At 37.2% G+C, this 16,632-nt stretch overlaps 2 protein-coding genes across 3 annotated transcripts; both read left to right on the top strand.

Moving 5' to 3' along the window:
* Window positions 1-300: 300 nt before the first annotated feature.
* On the top strand, window positions 301-6,839 carry LOC114529110 (organic cation transporter protein-like). Its single transcript, XM_028550858.1, has 9 exons — window positions 301-773; window positions 1,651-1,881; window positions 2,056-2,252; window positions 3,457-3,690; window positions 4,270-4,404; window positions 4,793-4,878; window positions 5,504-5,615; window positions 6,056-6,128; window positions 6,291-6,839. Exons 1-9 carry the CDS (start codon window positions 462-464, stop codon window positions 6,504-6,506), a joined length of 1,596 nt encoding a protein of 531 aa, XP_028406659.1. The 5' UTR covers window positions 301-461; the 3' UTR covers window positions 6,507-6,839.
* Window positions 6,840-7,279: 440 nt separating this feature from the next.
* LOC114529109 (organic cation transporter protein-like) lies at window positions 7,280-16,155 on the top strand. 2 transcript variants are annotated; one of them, XM_028550856.1, is made up of 9 exons: window positions 7,280-7,929; window positions 9,918-10,148; window positions 10,306-10,502; window positions 11,700-11,936; window positions 12,519-12,653; window positions 13,494-13,579; window positions 14,542-14,659; window positions 15,171-15,243; window positions 15,666-16,155. In XM_028550856.1, exons 1-9 carry the CDS (start codon window positions 7,615-7,617, stop codon window positions 15,879-15,881), a joined length of 1,608 nt encoding a protein of 535 aa, XP_028406657.1. In that variant the 5' UTR covers window positions 7,280-7,614; the 3' UTR covers window positions 15,882-16,155. The 2 variants fall into 2 exon arrangements, with proteins under 2 accessions (XP_028406657.1, XP_028406658.1); XM_028550857.1 differs by lacking the exon at window positions 12,519-12,653.
* Window positions 16,156-16,632: the final 477 nt, after the last annotated feature.

Genomic DNA, 16,632 nt, shown 5'->3' with positions numbered 1-16,632 from the left:
GAATAGGAAAACTGGGAATCGGAGAAATTGCTTTCGTGGTAAATTTTCAATTTCGTAGTATTTTCTTTTTAAATTTCTTTGTTTTTAAAATTCACGTCCAATATAGAAAATTCGCTCTAACTCAAGCATGTCTTCACTTCCCATCACCACCCTACCCAACTGCCCTTGCACGTACTGGCGCCTCCACTGAGCTAAAATTGTAGAAGGTTACTGGTTAATCAGGATTTATTGATTATATCGGTTATATAACCGGTTCAACAACCGGCTAATCTCAGTCATCTGACTCCGATCGCGTGACAATAACATAGTGTGATCTCTGATCACCGTGACTGATGTTTTCAATTTTCGTTAAATTATTGTATCATATTACGTCTATTTTGTATCAAATTACGCAAGCTACTGTGTCACGTCTAGTATTTCCTACCGGCTGACTACTCATGACAATTTAATATCGCAAGAAGATGAAATCGTCCAATATTGACGATCTGCTGAATATTTTAGGCAAACCTGGCAAACTTCAAAGCTTGTCATTTTTATGCCTGTGTGCAAATATATGGATTGTAATGATGAATCACATGGCATCCGTGTTTTTCAACGCGAAGACGGACCATTGGTGTAAAATCAATGGCAACGGCAGCTTTGGTGAGCATCTTGTAACAAAAAGTGAAGACATTCACGCTTGTTATGTATCCATTGGAAATAACAGCGATAAAGCGAAATGCTCTGAATGGACCTATGACTTGCCAGAGGGAGAAAAAACTGTAGTATCTGAGGTAACGATGAATTTTAACTTCAGGATATAACAGTTGTGGATTTAGGGTCATGCACAGTCAATTAAAACAGAGCATAGCAGCCTGCATTTGAATATATTTATATAACGTGCATTTCTGTGCAGTCAAGCTCATCTTATGTACATGGCACCACTGTTTACCTGTGTACCTTCCTGGCCTAAACATTTTTTGAAAACGGTGAGGGTTGATGGATGAGGGTTAGGGGTTGCATGGTGGGTTACTGTCTACCCTAAGTTATATAGTGACTGCTTTACAGCCAGCCTAGGTGATGGCGGGAGAACTTTGGTAAAGCACACATTCAAAAAGATGAAATTAGCACATATAGCAATTTCAAACTTAAGTTAAAGGTCCACAAAAGATAATAATTATCAGGATGACAGGACCATAGTTTGAAGCTTAATTGAGGGGGAGAGTGAGTTTATATTCAGATATTCATCCCATGCCAGACTGACTTCTTTTGCATGCTATTATTCCTACAGTATATAAACATGAATATATGAATATACACCCATCCTGAGTTTCCAGCACCCTGGGGCCCAAGACCAATCTAGTCCTCATTATTAATTATAAGGCTGGTTTAAAAATGCAACAATGTTGCCACAATTGTTGCCACAACATTAAATGATATAATTGGGATTGAGACAGGATAAAACATTACTTGAAAATTGTTGGATGGTGTTGGATCACCAATGTTGGTTCCATTTGAACAAGGCATTGTATGAAATATAACTTATCTAAACATCTTGTTTATAATCAGCGAGTGTTCTCAGCAAGTCAAATGACTTTGCAAACAACGGTTGAATAACATGTGCAAAAACTATCATCGAAATTCTTCATCTCAAATATTCATACATTACAGTTTGACCTTGTTTGTGATGACGCCTATAAAAGTGATCTGACAACAACAATCTATTTTGCTGGTGTGATGATCGGAGGAGTAGTTTTTGGGATGCTTGCCGATAAATATGGCCGAAAACGTGTTCTTATTTTGACATTGTTACTATCTGGCATTGTTGGTGTTGCAATTTTTTTGTTGAGATATTATGCAGCCTATATTGTGCTGAGGTTCTTCTTGGGTTTTTTTATGCAGGTAAGCAACTTATGTGTTTTCCTCCAAGCTTTGGGTTAAATATTGGTTGGCAATGTGAACATGTGAGTTGTCCACTTGCTTAAACATATTCATCCACAAATTAGAGCAGGGTATCATGTTCTATTACTTTGTCCGAATATCCTTGTGTTTCAGTTACATTTGCTTTAATTATAGGGTATACAGAACTCGTCTTTTATTCTTGCCTTGGAAATACTGTCAATGAAGTATCGAACTCCTGGTGGTGTTATCATTCTTCTATCTGGTGGTGTTGGCATGTTATTCCTTGATTTCCTTGCATATGTTTTAAAAGATTGGAGTTATGTCCAACTAACCACATCATTGCTACCCTTTCTGCAGCTTGTGGCAATATGGTGAGGGTTTCTACCTACAGTTTAAAAAAATTTTTCTTTGTCTCATGAGCCTTGTTTCAGCTGTTTCTGGCAATGTGGCTGATGTGATCGTTTTTTTCCACATGTATGCAGCAGCCAACAATGGCCGGGCAATAATTTCATGTCCAGAAGCCACAAATATAATGTTTGATTCTAATCCGTTAGTATAAGTATTTGGGTGAGGGTTTGGGATATTTGTGGATTCTGCACATGGAATTATTATCCAACAATGACTGATTTGAATAAAAGAAATAATTCAAATTAAGCATTATTTACCTAAAGTTCTAACAAAACAAAAACGTTTTCCTCAACTTCATGGTGGATTTTGGCTACTTTTATTGACGGTTTAATAACTTTTCATGAAGACCTTCACAGATTAAGTATTCAGATAAAAAACAAGCACTTTTTTGTGACTGCCCTTTTAAGGTCAAGCATCTCGTCAGAAGCCAGACCCATAAAAAAATAGTCACGTATTACCAATTAACGTCAATTTATTTCCATGGAGATGGGAAACAATTACTCAGTTTATAATGGAAATATTTTTGTGTAATCATATACAGGGTGTCTCAAAAAAAACGCAATATTGTTCGGGTTTGCACCATAGTTCAGCTAAAATGACTTTTAGCATTTTACATGAAGGATTAAGAGCCATTTTCAATTCCCAGAGGTGCTTATCTATTGCGCTTTAGAGCTGTATTAATGTCTTGCATATTTAAGTTGTTGCGTTTTTTTTGAGACACCCTGTATAGTGGCACGTGCTGCGTGCATACGCATTACAGGTTAGGGTATTTTGTAACTGGTCGTATTTATGAACGTTCTACTCCCTTTGGAAGCAAATGAATGTTTAATTAACGTATAGTTTGTTGCAACGAATAATCCATACGGGCGAAAAATGTTTGGCCACCGCGAAAAATACATGCACAAAGAATTTATACACTTCGGTAGTGCAGTACACTGATTTAGAATACTCAAATATTGAGTACTACCGGTTAAAAGGTTAAAGGGAGATTATTTTATTTATTTGCCATTTTGTATGAGAGGTATTAATGAATCTTGCCTAGGCATTCTCACGGATTGGCTTGGCCTGAAAATTGTATTAAAACAAAATTCCTCCTATTCTTTAAAGCGGTTTGACAAATGCCTCTGCTGTCGAATTTGTGTTCTCTACGAAATTTAAATCGTTTAGGCATATCCCCGAGTCTTTGCGATGGAATATTGTGCACAAGAAGTTTGGTAAAGTCGAGGCTATCATCAAACGATATGCAGCGTTTAACAAACTACCGTTTCCTGGTAAATTGTTCGAAGAGATAAAGAGTGATGATTTGAACGAATGTGTGCAACACAAGCCAAAGGGAAATGTCATCGATGTCTTTAAATCTCCGAAATTACGGAAGATATCTTTAATACTTTTTTTGGCGTGGTAAGTGAAGTCGTTGATAACACTGTGCAATTCCTCTTAAGAAAAGGCAATCTAAATTTCGCATCTACATTCTTCACATATTTCAAGATCAAATTAATAATTATTATTAGATGTTTATGTTGATTCATGTCCAGTAGCGTAGCCAGCCTGACGATTTGTCCCGCTATGCTAATATTTTGGTGTTCATGGACTGTGAAAACAAATAAATTTCTAAAGAAATGAATTATTATAGTAACTCGAAATTTACATAGCGGGACAAAATCGTCAGTGGCTACACCACTGTTAATGTCTGGGTAGGCAAGCTATACTTTCGAAAGACTAATGCCCTGTTTTCCACCTTCAATCATATCGTAGCGAACTGACGTAGCGAATTCCCTGGGTATCCCTGGGTGTCCCTGGTGCCCGAGGGAAGTACCCCTACGAAAGTACGAAAGACCCTTGGTACGAGGTTGGGTCCATAGAGCAATGGAGCTAGGCCCTGGGGACGAGGATGGGTTGGGTCATCTAAACAGCGCATTTAGTTTCAAATAGTGCTGTGTGGTCAGTTATAAATGCGTCATAAATATACGTTTTATTTAGGTTCACGTTTTCGGCCGGATTTTATGGTCTGGCTTTTCATATATCCTTCCTATTTGGTGACAAATATTTGAACTTTGCATTAAGCTGCATTATGGATGTGATTATCGGAAGCAATTTGATCTGGATTATACCCAGGTAAACTCGACATGGGAAGATTTTGAAGACAAGATTGCCGTAGTGTCACCAACCAGTAGCGTAGCCAGCCTGCCGATTTGTCCCGCTATGCTAATATTTTGGTGTTCACTGACTGTGAAAACAATAGATTTCTAAAGACATGAGTAATTATAATAACTCGAAATTTACATAGCGGGACAAAATCGTCAGGCTGGCTACGCCACTGTCACCAACCATTGCTTATAGCTTTTGTAACCAAGTGCAAACTAAAAATACTTTACCTGCACAGCCATGCACGATAAAGCAACGCTTAATCCGTATAGATTATTCATCGTGTAAGGCCGAGTATAAGACTAAGTAGTACACAAAAGCACAAGTGTCAAGTTATTCACTTGTTAGTATTTTCTAGGTATGGTCGTCGTCGTCCAATGACCATACTCTTCTTTGTCAGCGCCGTGGCAAACGCTGTATGTTCCATCATGTCTCTGGAATCTGGTAAGTTCACTTTTCGTATTGCTAGCAGAATATTATCATTCCTTAAAGGCGGTGTTAAACTATGCAACATTCCTTGATTCTTCGAAGGTAGGTTACAGTTGATTTCATAAAACTTTGGGCGCTCCAGTTATGTTTGGAAGCTGTCAATAGGCGAGAAGTTGTCACTTCTGTTTAGTAATTCGCAACGAAGTTCGAATCGAACTTCGGAATTTCAAAGCAATTTCAATGCAGCAAAGAAATATTATTGTAATTGCTTTTTTAGTGGTATTTTAAAGTCGCCATTTTATAGCGATTTAGTCAAATTGTTCGCAAAGTTCGATTGGGAAATGGCTAATTAGCGAATGATTCCAAAATCCAATATGACTAGACAAGCTGGCGCCAACTGGGAGTCTCGGCGGTCAAAGGCTTCCAAAAATGTATCAAACCTCTATTCTAAGAACATCACGGTTTGAATTAAAAATAACGATTGATCTGCTTTCTTCATTACGTTTTGTTTTTGATGCCCGCGTTAAGTCGGCATGAGCAGATTTTCAAATCGGCAAAACCCGTGGCCGTGTGAGCGAAACACCCTTGGCCTTGACAGTTCATATAAACACGTTTTATTTATAATATTAACGATTTACAGGTTCCGTTAAGTTTGTTGGAACAGCCTTTGCGATAATTGGGAAAGCTTCGATAGGAACCAGTCTAGCTATTGGTTATATATACACATCCGAAATCTATCCAACTGTAGTAAGGTAATAATAAGTTATATAACACGTCAGGAAATATAAGTTATATAAAATACAATACATATAGTTGCATGCATTTGTGTGTAGTTAGATCCGAAAATCCATCACATCGATGGTTAACACTTTTATGACATGTATTATATAATATTTGGAAACTGTGGACTCCCCTAATGCCATAGACTTGATGCATATTAACTTAATAGATTGTACAGTTGATGTTTGATTTTAGATTTTGATCATAAAGATTAATATTGTCAATTTTTCATTACCCCGTCTTTCACTTTTCGTCAGCCCAACCCACTAGGCCTGTAAATAATGCATGCATGACCAGTCCCTATCGTCCTTGTCCAATCTTCCTCGGCATTACCTTTGTGGAAACTATGTTGAAACCATAAAAGTTATATGAGAAAAGCTTACGCATCTATTTCTTGGTGTCAATTTAACAGAAATGTAGGTTTGGGGATGAATACATTTTGGACAAGATTAGGAGGAATGGCTGCTCCACAAATTTTCTTTCTTGTAAGTGTTATTTTCCTCCGCTGGTATGTTTCCAATCTTCCAATCGTTATTCGTACATCAGCAAAAGATTGTATCCATGCATAACAATACTGAATATAAAAACAGTTGTATTTGGGTTCACCGAAGCAGATTCGACTTGATTTATTTTATTTTTGTTTCCAGGGAAAACATACATCTCCTTTTGTTCCTTATACTATTTTATCTATTCTGTGTTTGATGAACGGATTTTTTACTCTTCTCCTCCCCGAGACTGAAAACCAAGGTTTGAAAGATAGAATGGAGGTTTCCAAAACATCATTGATGGAAAAGGAAAATGGTGTCATTAGTAAACCAGACTCTGACATAAAGAGGGTAGAGTGTTATGAGACAGCTATCTGATGAACTAAATTGAATTAAAAATAACTATTGGCGGGAATCTGCGGGCTATCTGCATGTACAATAACTTATTTTTTCAAAAAAACATACGGTAATAAAATTATCAGGTTTTGGTTACTGCAGGCAAGCTATACCACACAGATATTCAAAAGGTTGAACAATTTGAAACGTTTCAGCGATTTATGTAGCTCTGGGTGGGTGGAACGGTGGTTCCAACATGCTTATATAACATGGGGACAATATGAATATGTATACACCCACAATTAAGCTTCAAGGCAGGCAACACGAAGCATATACTTGTACCCAGGATTAGTAGATTTCTGGCGAAGGTCCAGCGCGCCGTCTGCATGTTGAGCAACACCACCGCTATCGCTGAGGCATGGGCTCGTCTCGACCACAAATTTGATCTGATGTACGCGAAGCGGGCGTTCGTCCACTGGTACGTTGGTGAAGGCATGGAAGAAGGCGAATTCTCGGAAGCTCTTGGAAAAGGATTATGAAGAAGTTGGTGTTGACAGCGTTGAGGCAGAAGGAGAGGAAGAAGGAGATGAATACTAAATTGACTCTCACTGCGTTTGTCTAACATGAATATTGCGTTGTAAGTTTTTGAAAAAATATATTTTGAAAAATAATATCTTTTTGGTTAAATTACTCGTCGAGGGGAGTTTCTTGCTGAATAGGAAAACTGGGAACCGAAGAAATTGCTTTGTGGTAAATTTTTAAATTTGTAGTATTTTCTTTTTAAAATTTCTTTGTCTTTAAAATTCACGTCCAATATAGAAAATTCGCTCTAACTCAAGCATGTCTTCACTTCCCATCACCACCCTACCCGACAGCCCTTGCACTGGCGCCTCCACTGAGCTAAAATTGTAGAAGGTTACTGGTTAATCAGGATTTATGGATTCTATCGGTTATATAACCTGTTCAACAACCGGCTCATCTGATTCCGGTCGCGTGACAATAACATAGTCTGATGACTGATCACCGTGACTGATGTTTTCAATTTTCGGAAAATCATTGTATCAAATTAGGTCTATTTTGTATCAGATTACACAAGCTATTTCCTGTCTGGACATACTAAATAATTATGACAATTTAATATCGCAAGAAGATGAAATCGTCCAATATTGACGATCTACTGGATAATTTAGGCAAACCTGGCAAACTCCAAAGCTTGTCGTTTTTATGTCTGTGTGCAAATTTATGGATTGTTATGACGAATCACATGGCATCCGTGTTTTTCAACGCGAAGACGGACCATTGGTGTAAAATCAATGGCAACGGCAGCTCTGGTGTACGGCATCTCGTAACAAAAAGTGAACACATTCACGCTTGTTATGTATCCATTGGAAATAACAGCGATAAAGCGGAATGCTCTGAATGGACATATGACTTGCCCGAGGGAGAAAAAACTGTAGTATCTGAGGTAACGATGAATTTTAACTTCAGGATATGAGAGTTCACAGTTGTCGATTTATATTTTGGGTCAGTCAAAACAAAGCATAGCAGCTTACATTTGAATATATTTATATGTAACAAGACGCCAGGTGCCGTGCAGGTGCCAGTTTTTAATATAAAGCTTCTGAACATAAACAGTACAGTTCATACTCATTTAATTTAGATGCCTTGCGAACCTAAATGTTGTTCGATCGCGACATTCAGAAGCACATCGTACTTTAAAAAGAATACGAGCGGCCGATCTGTATGGGTATTTACACTGGCGAGTGCGTACGTAGCACGAGCCATTGTAAATCCCATACAGATCGGCCGCGAGTATTTTAACGTGCTTGTGAAATGAATAAATTAAGCTTAATGCATATTGTGGCATGTGTGTAACAAAGTTATGAATACTAATTAAGATTGGTTGTATCAAAGTTAATATATTTTAATATATTTCAATGTGTCATAATGAAATTGCAGTATTTTTTTATGAAACGCTTAATGACCTGAATTTTCCAAATAATTTGTATTCCAAGAATATATAGATCATAACTATACTGTGTTTCTTAAAAGCAAACAATGAATTTTGCAACTTTACACTAAAATAAAAGGACATACTATTTGTAATACAAGGCCAACAAAATGGCAGACCTCAGGTCAAAATATTAAAATTATTGCGAGGACCTCCCGCTCCGATTTCCTTCAAAATATGCATATTTCACTATATATCACTAGCTCAACAGTTAATACATAAAAGCATACAAATGTCCCAAACATGGATAAGTGGAAAATCATATTTTTTCACATTTTTTACCATTTCAACCTATTTGTAGAAATGGAGCTAGTCTCACACATTTGTGTCAATAAAACTTGACTTAATATCTGACTTAATATGGCTTTATGGAATACAAATTACGTCAATAAAAACTGACAATATCCAGCTATGACTGCCTATACTTTGTCTTGATGTTTACGAACGATTGCGTCAAAAATATCACAAAATATACAAGGAATAGAACGAATCGTGGAAAAAAAGCAAAATAAACTACTCTCGGGAAATAATGAACAATTGAAGAGACATTAAAATGCAACGACAATCTGATTTTAAAATATTTGCATAAAAGGGTCAAACATCGTCACCACAGGGGTACTTTACCCGCAATAAATGCATTAAATATAAAATAAAGCAGCAAAATTAGCCGTACCTGGAAAAGTTCGATAGCCAAACATCACTCTTCTAGCTCTCTCCAAAAATAGTCGCAGTCGTTTCCTTCCAAAAATAAGGTGTCAGGCTTGCAGATATCCCAGGCTAAACTGAACTTATTACGGACAATTCATTTCTTGTGTTTATTCTGAAATCGTAATGCACCCAACTGGAAAATTACCCTGGTAATTCACCGAAAGCATGCAACCACGCCGCCAATCTCGCGCAAGGCATGACGGTATTTTTGAGCGCTCATTACTCGATATTCTAAAAAATCTCCTCTTAATTAACAATTCATGAGACCTTTATGGAGAATTACAGATGTATACATGTGACCTAAATACGTACTGCGCAATGATTGCAAGTTAGACTCATTAATTATTCATGAATTTCACAAATTTACTCAAAGTTCCTCAGTTTTGGAGGAATTGCCGTATCATGCGAGCGAAATCGAATCGCGCATCGGAAAATTAGTCGGAGATTTTAAGCTGTCAGTGTGCACCACAACTCTTGGGAGACAAAGCTATGACGTTCATAAATACGGTCACATACATTATTCAAATACTAGTATATTTCGCACCAAAACACACTTGCGACGACAAAAAATAAAAAAATAATAAATAAATAAAAGAAAACAAAAACAAAACAACACCGGGGCGAAAATAACTTCGTCGCTGACAGGTCAAATGACTTTGCCAACAATAACGGTTGAATTACATGTGCAAAAACCATCATCAAAATTCTTCATTATATATATTTATACATTACAGTTTGACCTTGTTTGTGATGACGCCTATAAAAGTGATCTGACAACAACAATCTATTTTGCTGGTGTGATGATCGGAGGAGTAGTCTTTGGGATGCTTGCCGATAAATATGGCCGAAAACGTATTGTTATTTTGACATTGTTACTATCTGGCATTGTTGGTGTTGCAATTTTTTTGTTGAGATATTATGCAGCCTATATTGTGCTTAGGTTCTTCTTGGGGTTTTTTATGCAGGTAAGCAACTTATGTGTTTTCCTTCAAGCTTTGGGTTAAATATTGGTTGGCAATGCAACCACTTGCTGAAACATATTCATCCACAAATTAGAGCTGGGTATCATGTTCTATTACTTTGTCTGAATGTTCTTGTATTTCAGTTCCATTTGCTTTATAGGGTATACAGAACTCGTCTTTTATCCTTGCCTTGGAAATACTGTCCATGAAGTATCGAAGTACTGGTGGTATTATATTTCTTCTATCTGGTGGTATTGGCATGTTATTCCTTGATTTTCTTGCATATGTTTTAAAAGATTGGAGTTATGTCCAACTAACCACATCATTGCTACCCTTTCTGCACCTCGTGGCAATATGGTGAGGGTTTCTACCTACAACTTAAAAAAATGTTTCTGTCGTCTCATGAGCCTTGTTTCAGCTGTTTCCGGCAATGTGGCTGATGTGATAGTTTTTTCCACATGTGTGCAGCAGCCAACAATGGGTAATAATTTCATGTCCAGAATATAATCCGTGATTGATTTGATTTTAATCCTTTATTATAAGTATTTGGGTGAGGGTTTGGGTCAGGTTTAGGATTAAAAGTTAGTATTATATTTGTGGATTCTACATATAGAATTATTATCCAGCAATGACTGATTTGAATACAAGAAATAATTCAAATTAAGCATTGTCTACCTTTTTAACTAAACAAAAACGTTTTTCTCGACTTCATGGTGAATTTTGGCTACTTTTATTGAGGAATATGATTACTTTTCACGAAGACCTTCAGAGACCTTTTAAATATTCAGATGAAAAACAAAAACAAGCACTTTTTTGGGACTGCCTTTTCAAGGTCCAACAACTCGTCAGAAGCCAGGGCCGGTTGTATAAAAGCCGGATAGCGCTATCCATCGGATAGTGATTTTTTCAACCGTTCTAAAAATGCTTGAAGAGCAATAAATGGAACCAACAATTGTTGAAAAGGATCCTCAATTTAGGAATACAAAGATTTAATCAAAGTTGTACCCAACAACGGGCGATTTTAAAGCTATTGAAAAAACCACTATCCGGTGGATAGCGCTATCCGGCTTTCAGCCGGCCCTAGACCTAGAAAAAATTACGTCACGTATTACCAAGTTGTGCGTTCATGCGCGGTACAGGTTAGGGTATTTTGTAACTGATCATATTTATTTATGAACGTTCTACTCTGTTTGGAGCCAAATGAATGTTTAATTAATGTATAGTTTGTTGCAATGAGTAATCCATATGCGCATGCGCAACTTTATTGTAATTTTTGGCCACCATGCACGAGAAATACATGCATGAAGAGTTTATACACTTCGATAACTCAATTGGAATACTTAAATATTGAGTAGTGAGTACTACCGGTTAAATGGTAGATTATTTACCATATGGTATGAGAGGTATTAATTAAATCTAGCCTTGACATTCTGATTGGCTTAATGGCCTAAAAAAAATATTAAAACGAAATTCTTCCTATTCTTTAAAGCGGTTAGACAAATGCCTCTGCTGTTGAATTTTTGTTCTCTACGAGATTTAAATCGTTGTGTTTAGGCATATCCCCGAGTCTTTGCGATGGAATATTGTGCACAAGAAGTTAGGTAAAGTCGAGGCTATCATCAAACGAACTGCAACGTTTAACAAACTACCGTTTCCTCGTAAATTGTTTGAAGAGATAAAGAGTGATGATTTGAACGAAAAATGTGTGCAACACAAGCCCAAGGGAAATGTCATCGATGTCTTTAAATCTCCGAAATTACGGAAGATATCTTTAATACTTTCTTTGGCGTGGTAAGTGAAGTGGTTGATAACACTCAATCTCGTTCCCCGAGCCCGCGATTCCTCTGGCGAGAAAACGAAGGCTCTGGGATAATCCAAACCAGAAATGATTCTGATTGGTTGTTCACGCCGTTTTAATTTTGAAATACAAAAAACCGTTACAAATCGCAAGCCAGGATTTCTGGCTTTTGGTTTGGATTATCCCAGAGCCTTCGTTTTCTCGCCAGAGGAATCGCGGGCTCGGGGAACGAGATTGGATAACACTGTGCAAGCCCTCAATAAATAATAATAATAATTTTTAGGCAATCTAAATTTTGCATAATATTCAGCCAAATGTAGATCTACATTTTTAATTAAAGATCAAATTGTTAATTATTATTAGATGTTTATATTGATTCATGTCTCATGTCTGGATGCCTGGCAAGCTATACTTTCGAAAGATTTTAAGCCTGTTTCCACTTTAATCACATCGTAGCGGAACGTAGCGAATTTCCTGGGTGCCCTGGTACCCCAGGCAATATAAACAGTAAACAGCGCCTTTAATAGTGCTGTGTGGTCAGTTATAAATGCGTCATGAATATACTTTTTATTTAGGTTTACGTTTTCGGCCGGATATTATGGTCTGGCTTTTCATATATCCTTCCTATTTGGTGACAAATATTTGAATTTTGCATTAAGCACCATCTTGGATGCGATTATCGGAAGCAATTTGCTCTGGATTATACCCAGGTAACCTCGACATGGGAAGATATTGAAGACAAGACTGCCGTAGTGTAACCAACCATTGGTTATAGCTTTTGTGACCAAGCGCAAACTAAAAATACTTTACCTGCACAGCCATGCGCGATAAAACAACGCTTAATCCGCATATAGATTATTCATCGTGTAAGGCTGTGTGTAAGGCTATGTGCACACGTTGACGAGCGTTGTCACACTTGTTTTCATTCCGAAACGTTTCAAACACCGTCAATTTACAATGGAAGTTGAAGCTAATTTAACATATTAAGCATATTTTCCTTGGATCGTGTGGACCAGGCGTCTAAGCGATAAAATAGACAAAAACGAATTTGAAAACGCTCACCAAAAACGACGCTCGTGTGCACATGACAGAATTTGACAATGACGCAAGTGTAACGAACTACTAAGCACTAACAAGGCAACAATTTTATAGACTACCTCATTGATTATTCAAAGCTGGAGTTGCTACCACTTTTTGAAATTGTAAAAAAATTTCTAGAGAAGGAAATTAGTAATAACTGTATATCTACAGTTATACCCATATCTCCACAAATGTTCTTACAATTTCAAAAAGTGGTAGCAACTCCAATTTAGAATAATCCCTGGTCCTGGACTAGTGTTGTTGATCCTTTGTTGACGATTTTGTAGCTGTCAGGGAATTCGCATTTGCACCGCGACCAGTTGATCAATTTATTCTGATTAACCTTTGCTATTTGCTTAAGTCCTATAATCCTGAAACGTCAGTTTTACATTGCAATTTGCAAATCGTGCAGAATTAAGCAGTACACAAGAGCACAAGCGTCAAGTCATTCACTTGTTAGTATTTTCTAGGTATGGTCGTCGTCGTCCAATGACTATACTCTTCTTTGTCAGCGCCGTGGCAAACGCTGTATGTTCCATCATGTCTCTGGAATCTGGTAAGTTCACTTTTCCTATTGCTAGCAGAATATTATCATTCCTTAAAGGCGGTGTTAAGAGCCCCGTTTGCACGATACTCAATTTATTGGCACGGCATGCACGGCTAAAATGGGTATCCGTGGCCATTTTATTTGTGGTCGGCCTTTGTTTTGGTAGCCTGAACACTGATAAGGGTAAGGGTAAGGAACACGGGTAAGGGAACCAATTTTATCCGTGCCGTGCCAATAAATTGAGTGTAGTGTAAACGGGGCTAAGGTCTGTTCACACGATCCAATTCATTCTGATGAATGTTTTATAGTCTGTTGTCTTATTGTAATGTATATGAGCAACAATCAACAAATCAACTGAAGCCAATGCACTACTACTGATCAGACCGGTTCTGTCAGTACAGACAAATAAATTGCTGGTATTTCAGAGTGTCTTAAGAAATCTGCATTCAGATTTAATGTTATTTACATCTGATTAGCCGGAAAAATGCTGTTTCCCCGCTATATTTTTAACGAAATCCTCTATTTCAATTCAAAATACGACCGGTCTGACCATTTTGGCCGCTTCATGGAAAGCGCCCATAGTTCGCGAGCGGCCAAAGTTTTATGAAATCAACTGTAAATGCATGGTTCCTGCGTATCGCGATTCTGGTAATAACTCATAACCAATTTGACGCTTCTTGCTTTTTACTTTTCTAAACCTTTTCTAAAATTAGCCATATCTAGCTAAAATGGTGTTCAGCTAATTAGCAAATGATTCCAAAATCCAATATGACTAGACAAGCTGGCGCCAACTGGGAGTCTCGGCGGTCAAAGGCTTCCAAAAATGTATCAAACCTTTATTTTTAGAACATTACGGTTTAAATTAAAAATAACGATTGATCATGGGAAGCTTTTCAAAACCCGTGTGAGCGAAACACCCTTAACAGTTCATATAAACAAGTTTTATTTATAATATTCAATATCATCTTCAGTAACAGGTTCCGTTAAGTTTGTTGGAACAGCTATGGCGATAATTGGGAAAGCTTCGATCGCATCCAGTATAGCTATTGGTTATATATACGCATCCGAAATCTATCCAACTGTAGTAAGGTAATAAGTTTTATTATATGAACATGCATGAGTGTTATATAGAGTAAAATAAAAAAATGAAGGCTTTAGCTCATTAACATAAGGTTCGGCACGTGAAAAGTTTGACGTCTGAAACAAGTCTAATACAATACATATCGTTGCATGCATTTGTGTGTAGTTAGATCCGAAAATCCATCACATCGATGGTTAACACTTTTATGACATGTATATTATAATATAATTGGAAACTGTGGACTCACCTAATGCTATAGACTTGATGCATTTTAACTTAATAGATTGTACAGTTGATGTTTGATTTTAGATTTTGATCATAAAGATTTATATTGTTAATTTTTCATTACCCCGTCTTTCACTTTTCTTCAGCCCAACCCACTCTATATGCATGCATGCATGATCGATCCCTATCGTCCTTGTCCAATCTTCCTCAGGATTACGTTTGTGGAAACTATGTTGAGACCATAAAAGTTATGAAAAAAGCTTACGCATCCATTTCTTGGTGTCAATTTAACAGAAATGTAGGATTGGGGATGAATACATTTTGGACAAGATTAGGAGGAATGGCTGCTCCACAAATTTTCTTTCTTGTAAGTGTTATTTTCCACGCTGGTATGTTTGTGCAGCCAGAGCAGACTGCATGGTGATATATCGATATCTAGACTGATGATAAAAAAGCCCACGCACATTTCCCTGAAGCTACAGTATATAGTTTTTGTGAGCTTCGATTGGAAGTGCTTGACATCCAACTGTGGCGTAGCCAGGCCGACAATTTGGACATGCTATGGACTTATTAAATTCTATAGAATTTCATCGTTTTCACAGTCAATAAACACCAAAATATTAGCATAGCATGACTAAATTGTCAGGATGGCTATACGCCACTGACTTCCAATCGTTGTACATCAGCAAGAGATTGTATCCATGCATAACAATATATTGAATGTAAAAACAGTTGTATTTGGGTTCACTGAAGCAGATTCGACTTGATTTATTTTATTTTTGTTTCCAGGGAATACATACATCTCCTTTTGTGCCTTATACTATTTTATCTGTTCTGTGTTTGATGAACGGATTTTTTACTCTTCTCCTCCCCGAGACTGGGAACCAAGGTTTGAAAGATAGAATGGAGGTTTCCATGACATCATTGATGGAAAAGGAAAATGGTGTCATTAGTAAACCAGACTCTGACATAAAGAGGGTAGAGTGTTATGAGACAGCTATTTAATGAACTAAATTGAATTAAAAATAACTATTAGCCGGAATCTGTGGGCTATCTGCATGTACAATAACTTTTTTTATACTGAAAAAATACAATAGTAAAACTCTCAGGTTTGGTTACTGCAGGCAAGCTATACCGCACAGATATTCAAAAGGTTGAACAATTTAAAACGTTTCAGAGATTTATCTCAACAGCGCATGCTATGGAACCATCGGCATATGGCATGTGTTCATCCAACATGCTTGGCTCCCATCCCAGGGCCGTAGCTTGACCGTTAATTGGAGGGGGGGAGTGTATATTCATATATTTATGCTTTTATACCAAGGGCGCAGCCAGCCTGACGATTTTGTCCCGTTATGTAAATTTCGAGCTATTATAATTATTAATGAAATCTATTGTTTTCACAGTCAGTGAACATTAAATATTAGCATAGCTGGTCAAATCGACAGGCTGGCTACGCTGCTGTTATAACGTAGGGCAATACTGTGTGACTATGTATATACAACCACAATTAAGCTTCAAAGCCTTCAAGGCAGGCAACACGAAGCATATTTGTACCCAGGATTGGTAGATTTCTGAATAAGCCAAATATTATTTATTAACATAACCATTCTATGCCATTTCGTTCTTTCGCGCCATGCAATAACAACATGCAGAGGCTTAATTATTTATTCAGTAATTTACCAACTGTATACCACACGATTACGTAGGTGTTTTAATCATTACGGCATAAAAATTATGTTGGAAAGCAAAATAC

Source organism: Dendronephthya gigantea, unplaced genomic scaffold (genome assembly GCF_004324835.1).
Source record: "Dendronephthya gigantea isolate DGI-Jeju-01 unplaced genomic scaffold, DenGig_1.0 000053F, whole genome shotgun sequence".
NCBI classification, from domain to species: domain Eukaryota; kingdom Metazoa; phylum Cnidaria; class Anthozoa; order Malacalcyonacea; family Nephtheidae; genus Dendronephthya; species Dendronephthya gigantea.
This window is presented reverse-complemented; position numbering and strand designations above follow the sequence as displayed.

Coding starts and splice junctions, on each gene's coding strand:
- LOC114529110 (XM_028550858.1), top strand. CDS start 462: ATGAAATCGTCCAATATTGACGATCTGCTGAATATTTTAGGCAAACCT. Junction 1,882..2,055: donor TCTTGGGTTTTTTTATGCAG/GTAAGCAACTTA, acceptor CTTTAATTATAG/GGTATACAGAACTCGTCTTT. Junction 4,405..4,792: donor TTGATCTGGATTATACCCAG/GTAAACTCGACA, acceptor AGTATTTTCTAG/GTATGGTCGTCGTCGTCCAA.
- LOC114529109 (XM_028550856.1), top strand. CDS start 7,615: ATGAAATCGTCCAATATTGACGATCTACTGGATAATTTAGGCAAACCT. Junction 10,149..10,305: donor TCTTGGGGTTTTTTATGCAG/GTAAGCAACTTA, acceptor TTTGCTTTATAG/GGTATACAGAACTCGTCTTT. Junction 10,503..11,699: donor CTGCACCTCGTGGCAATATG/GTGAGGGTTTCT, acceptor CGTTGTGTTTAG/GCATATCCCCGAGTCTTTGC.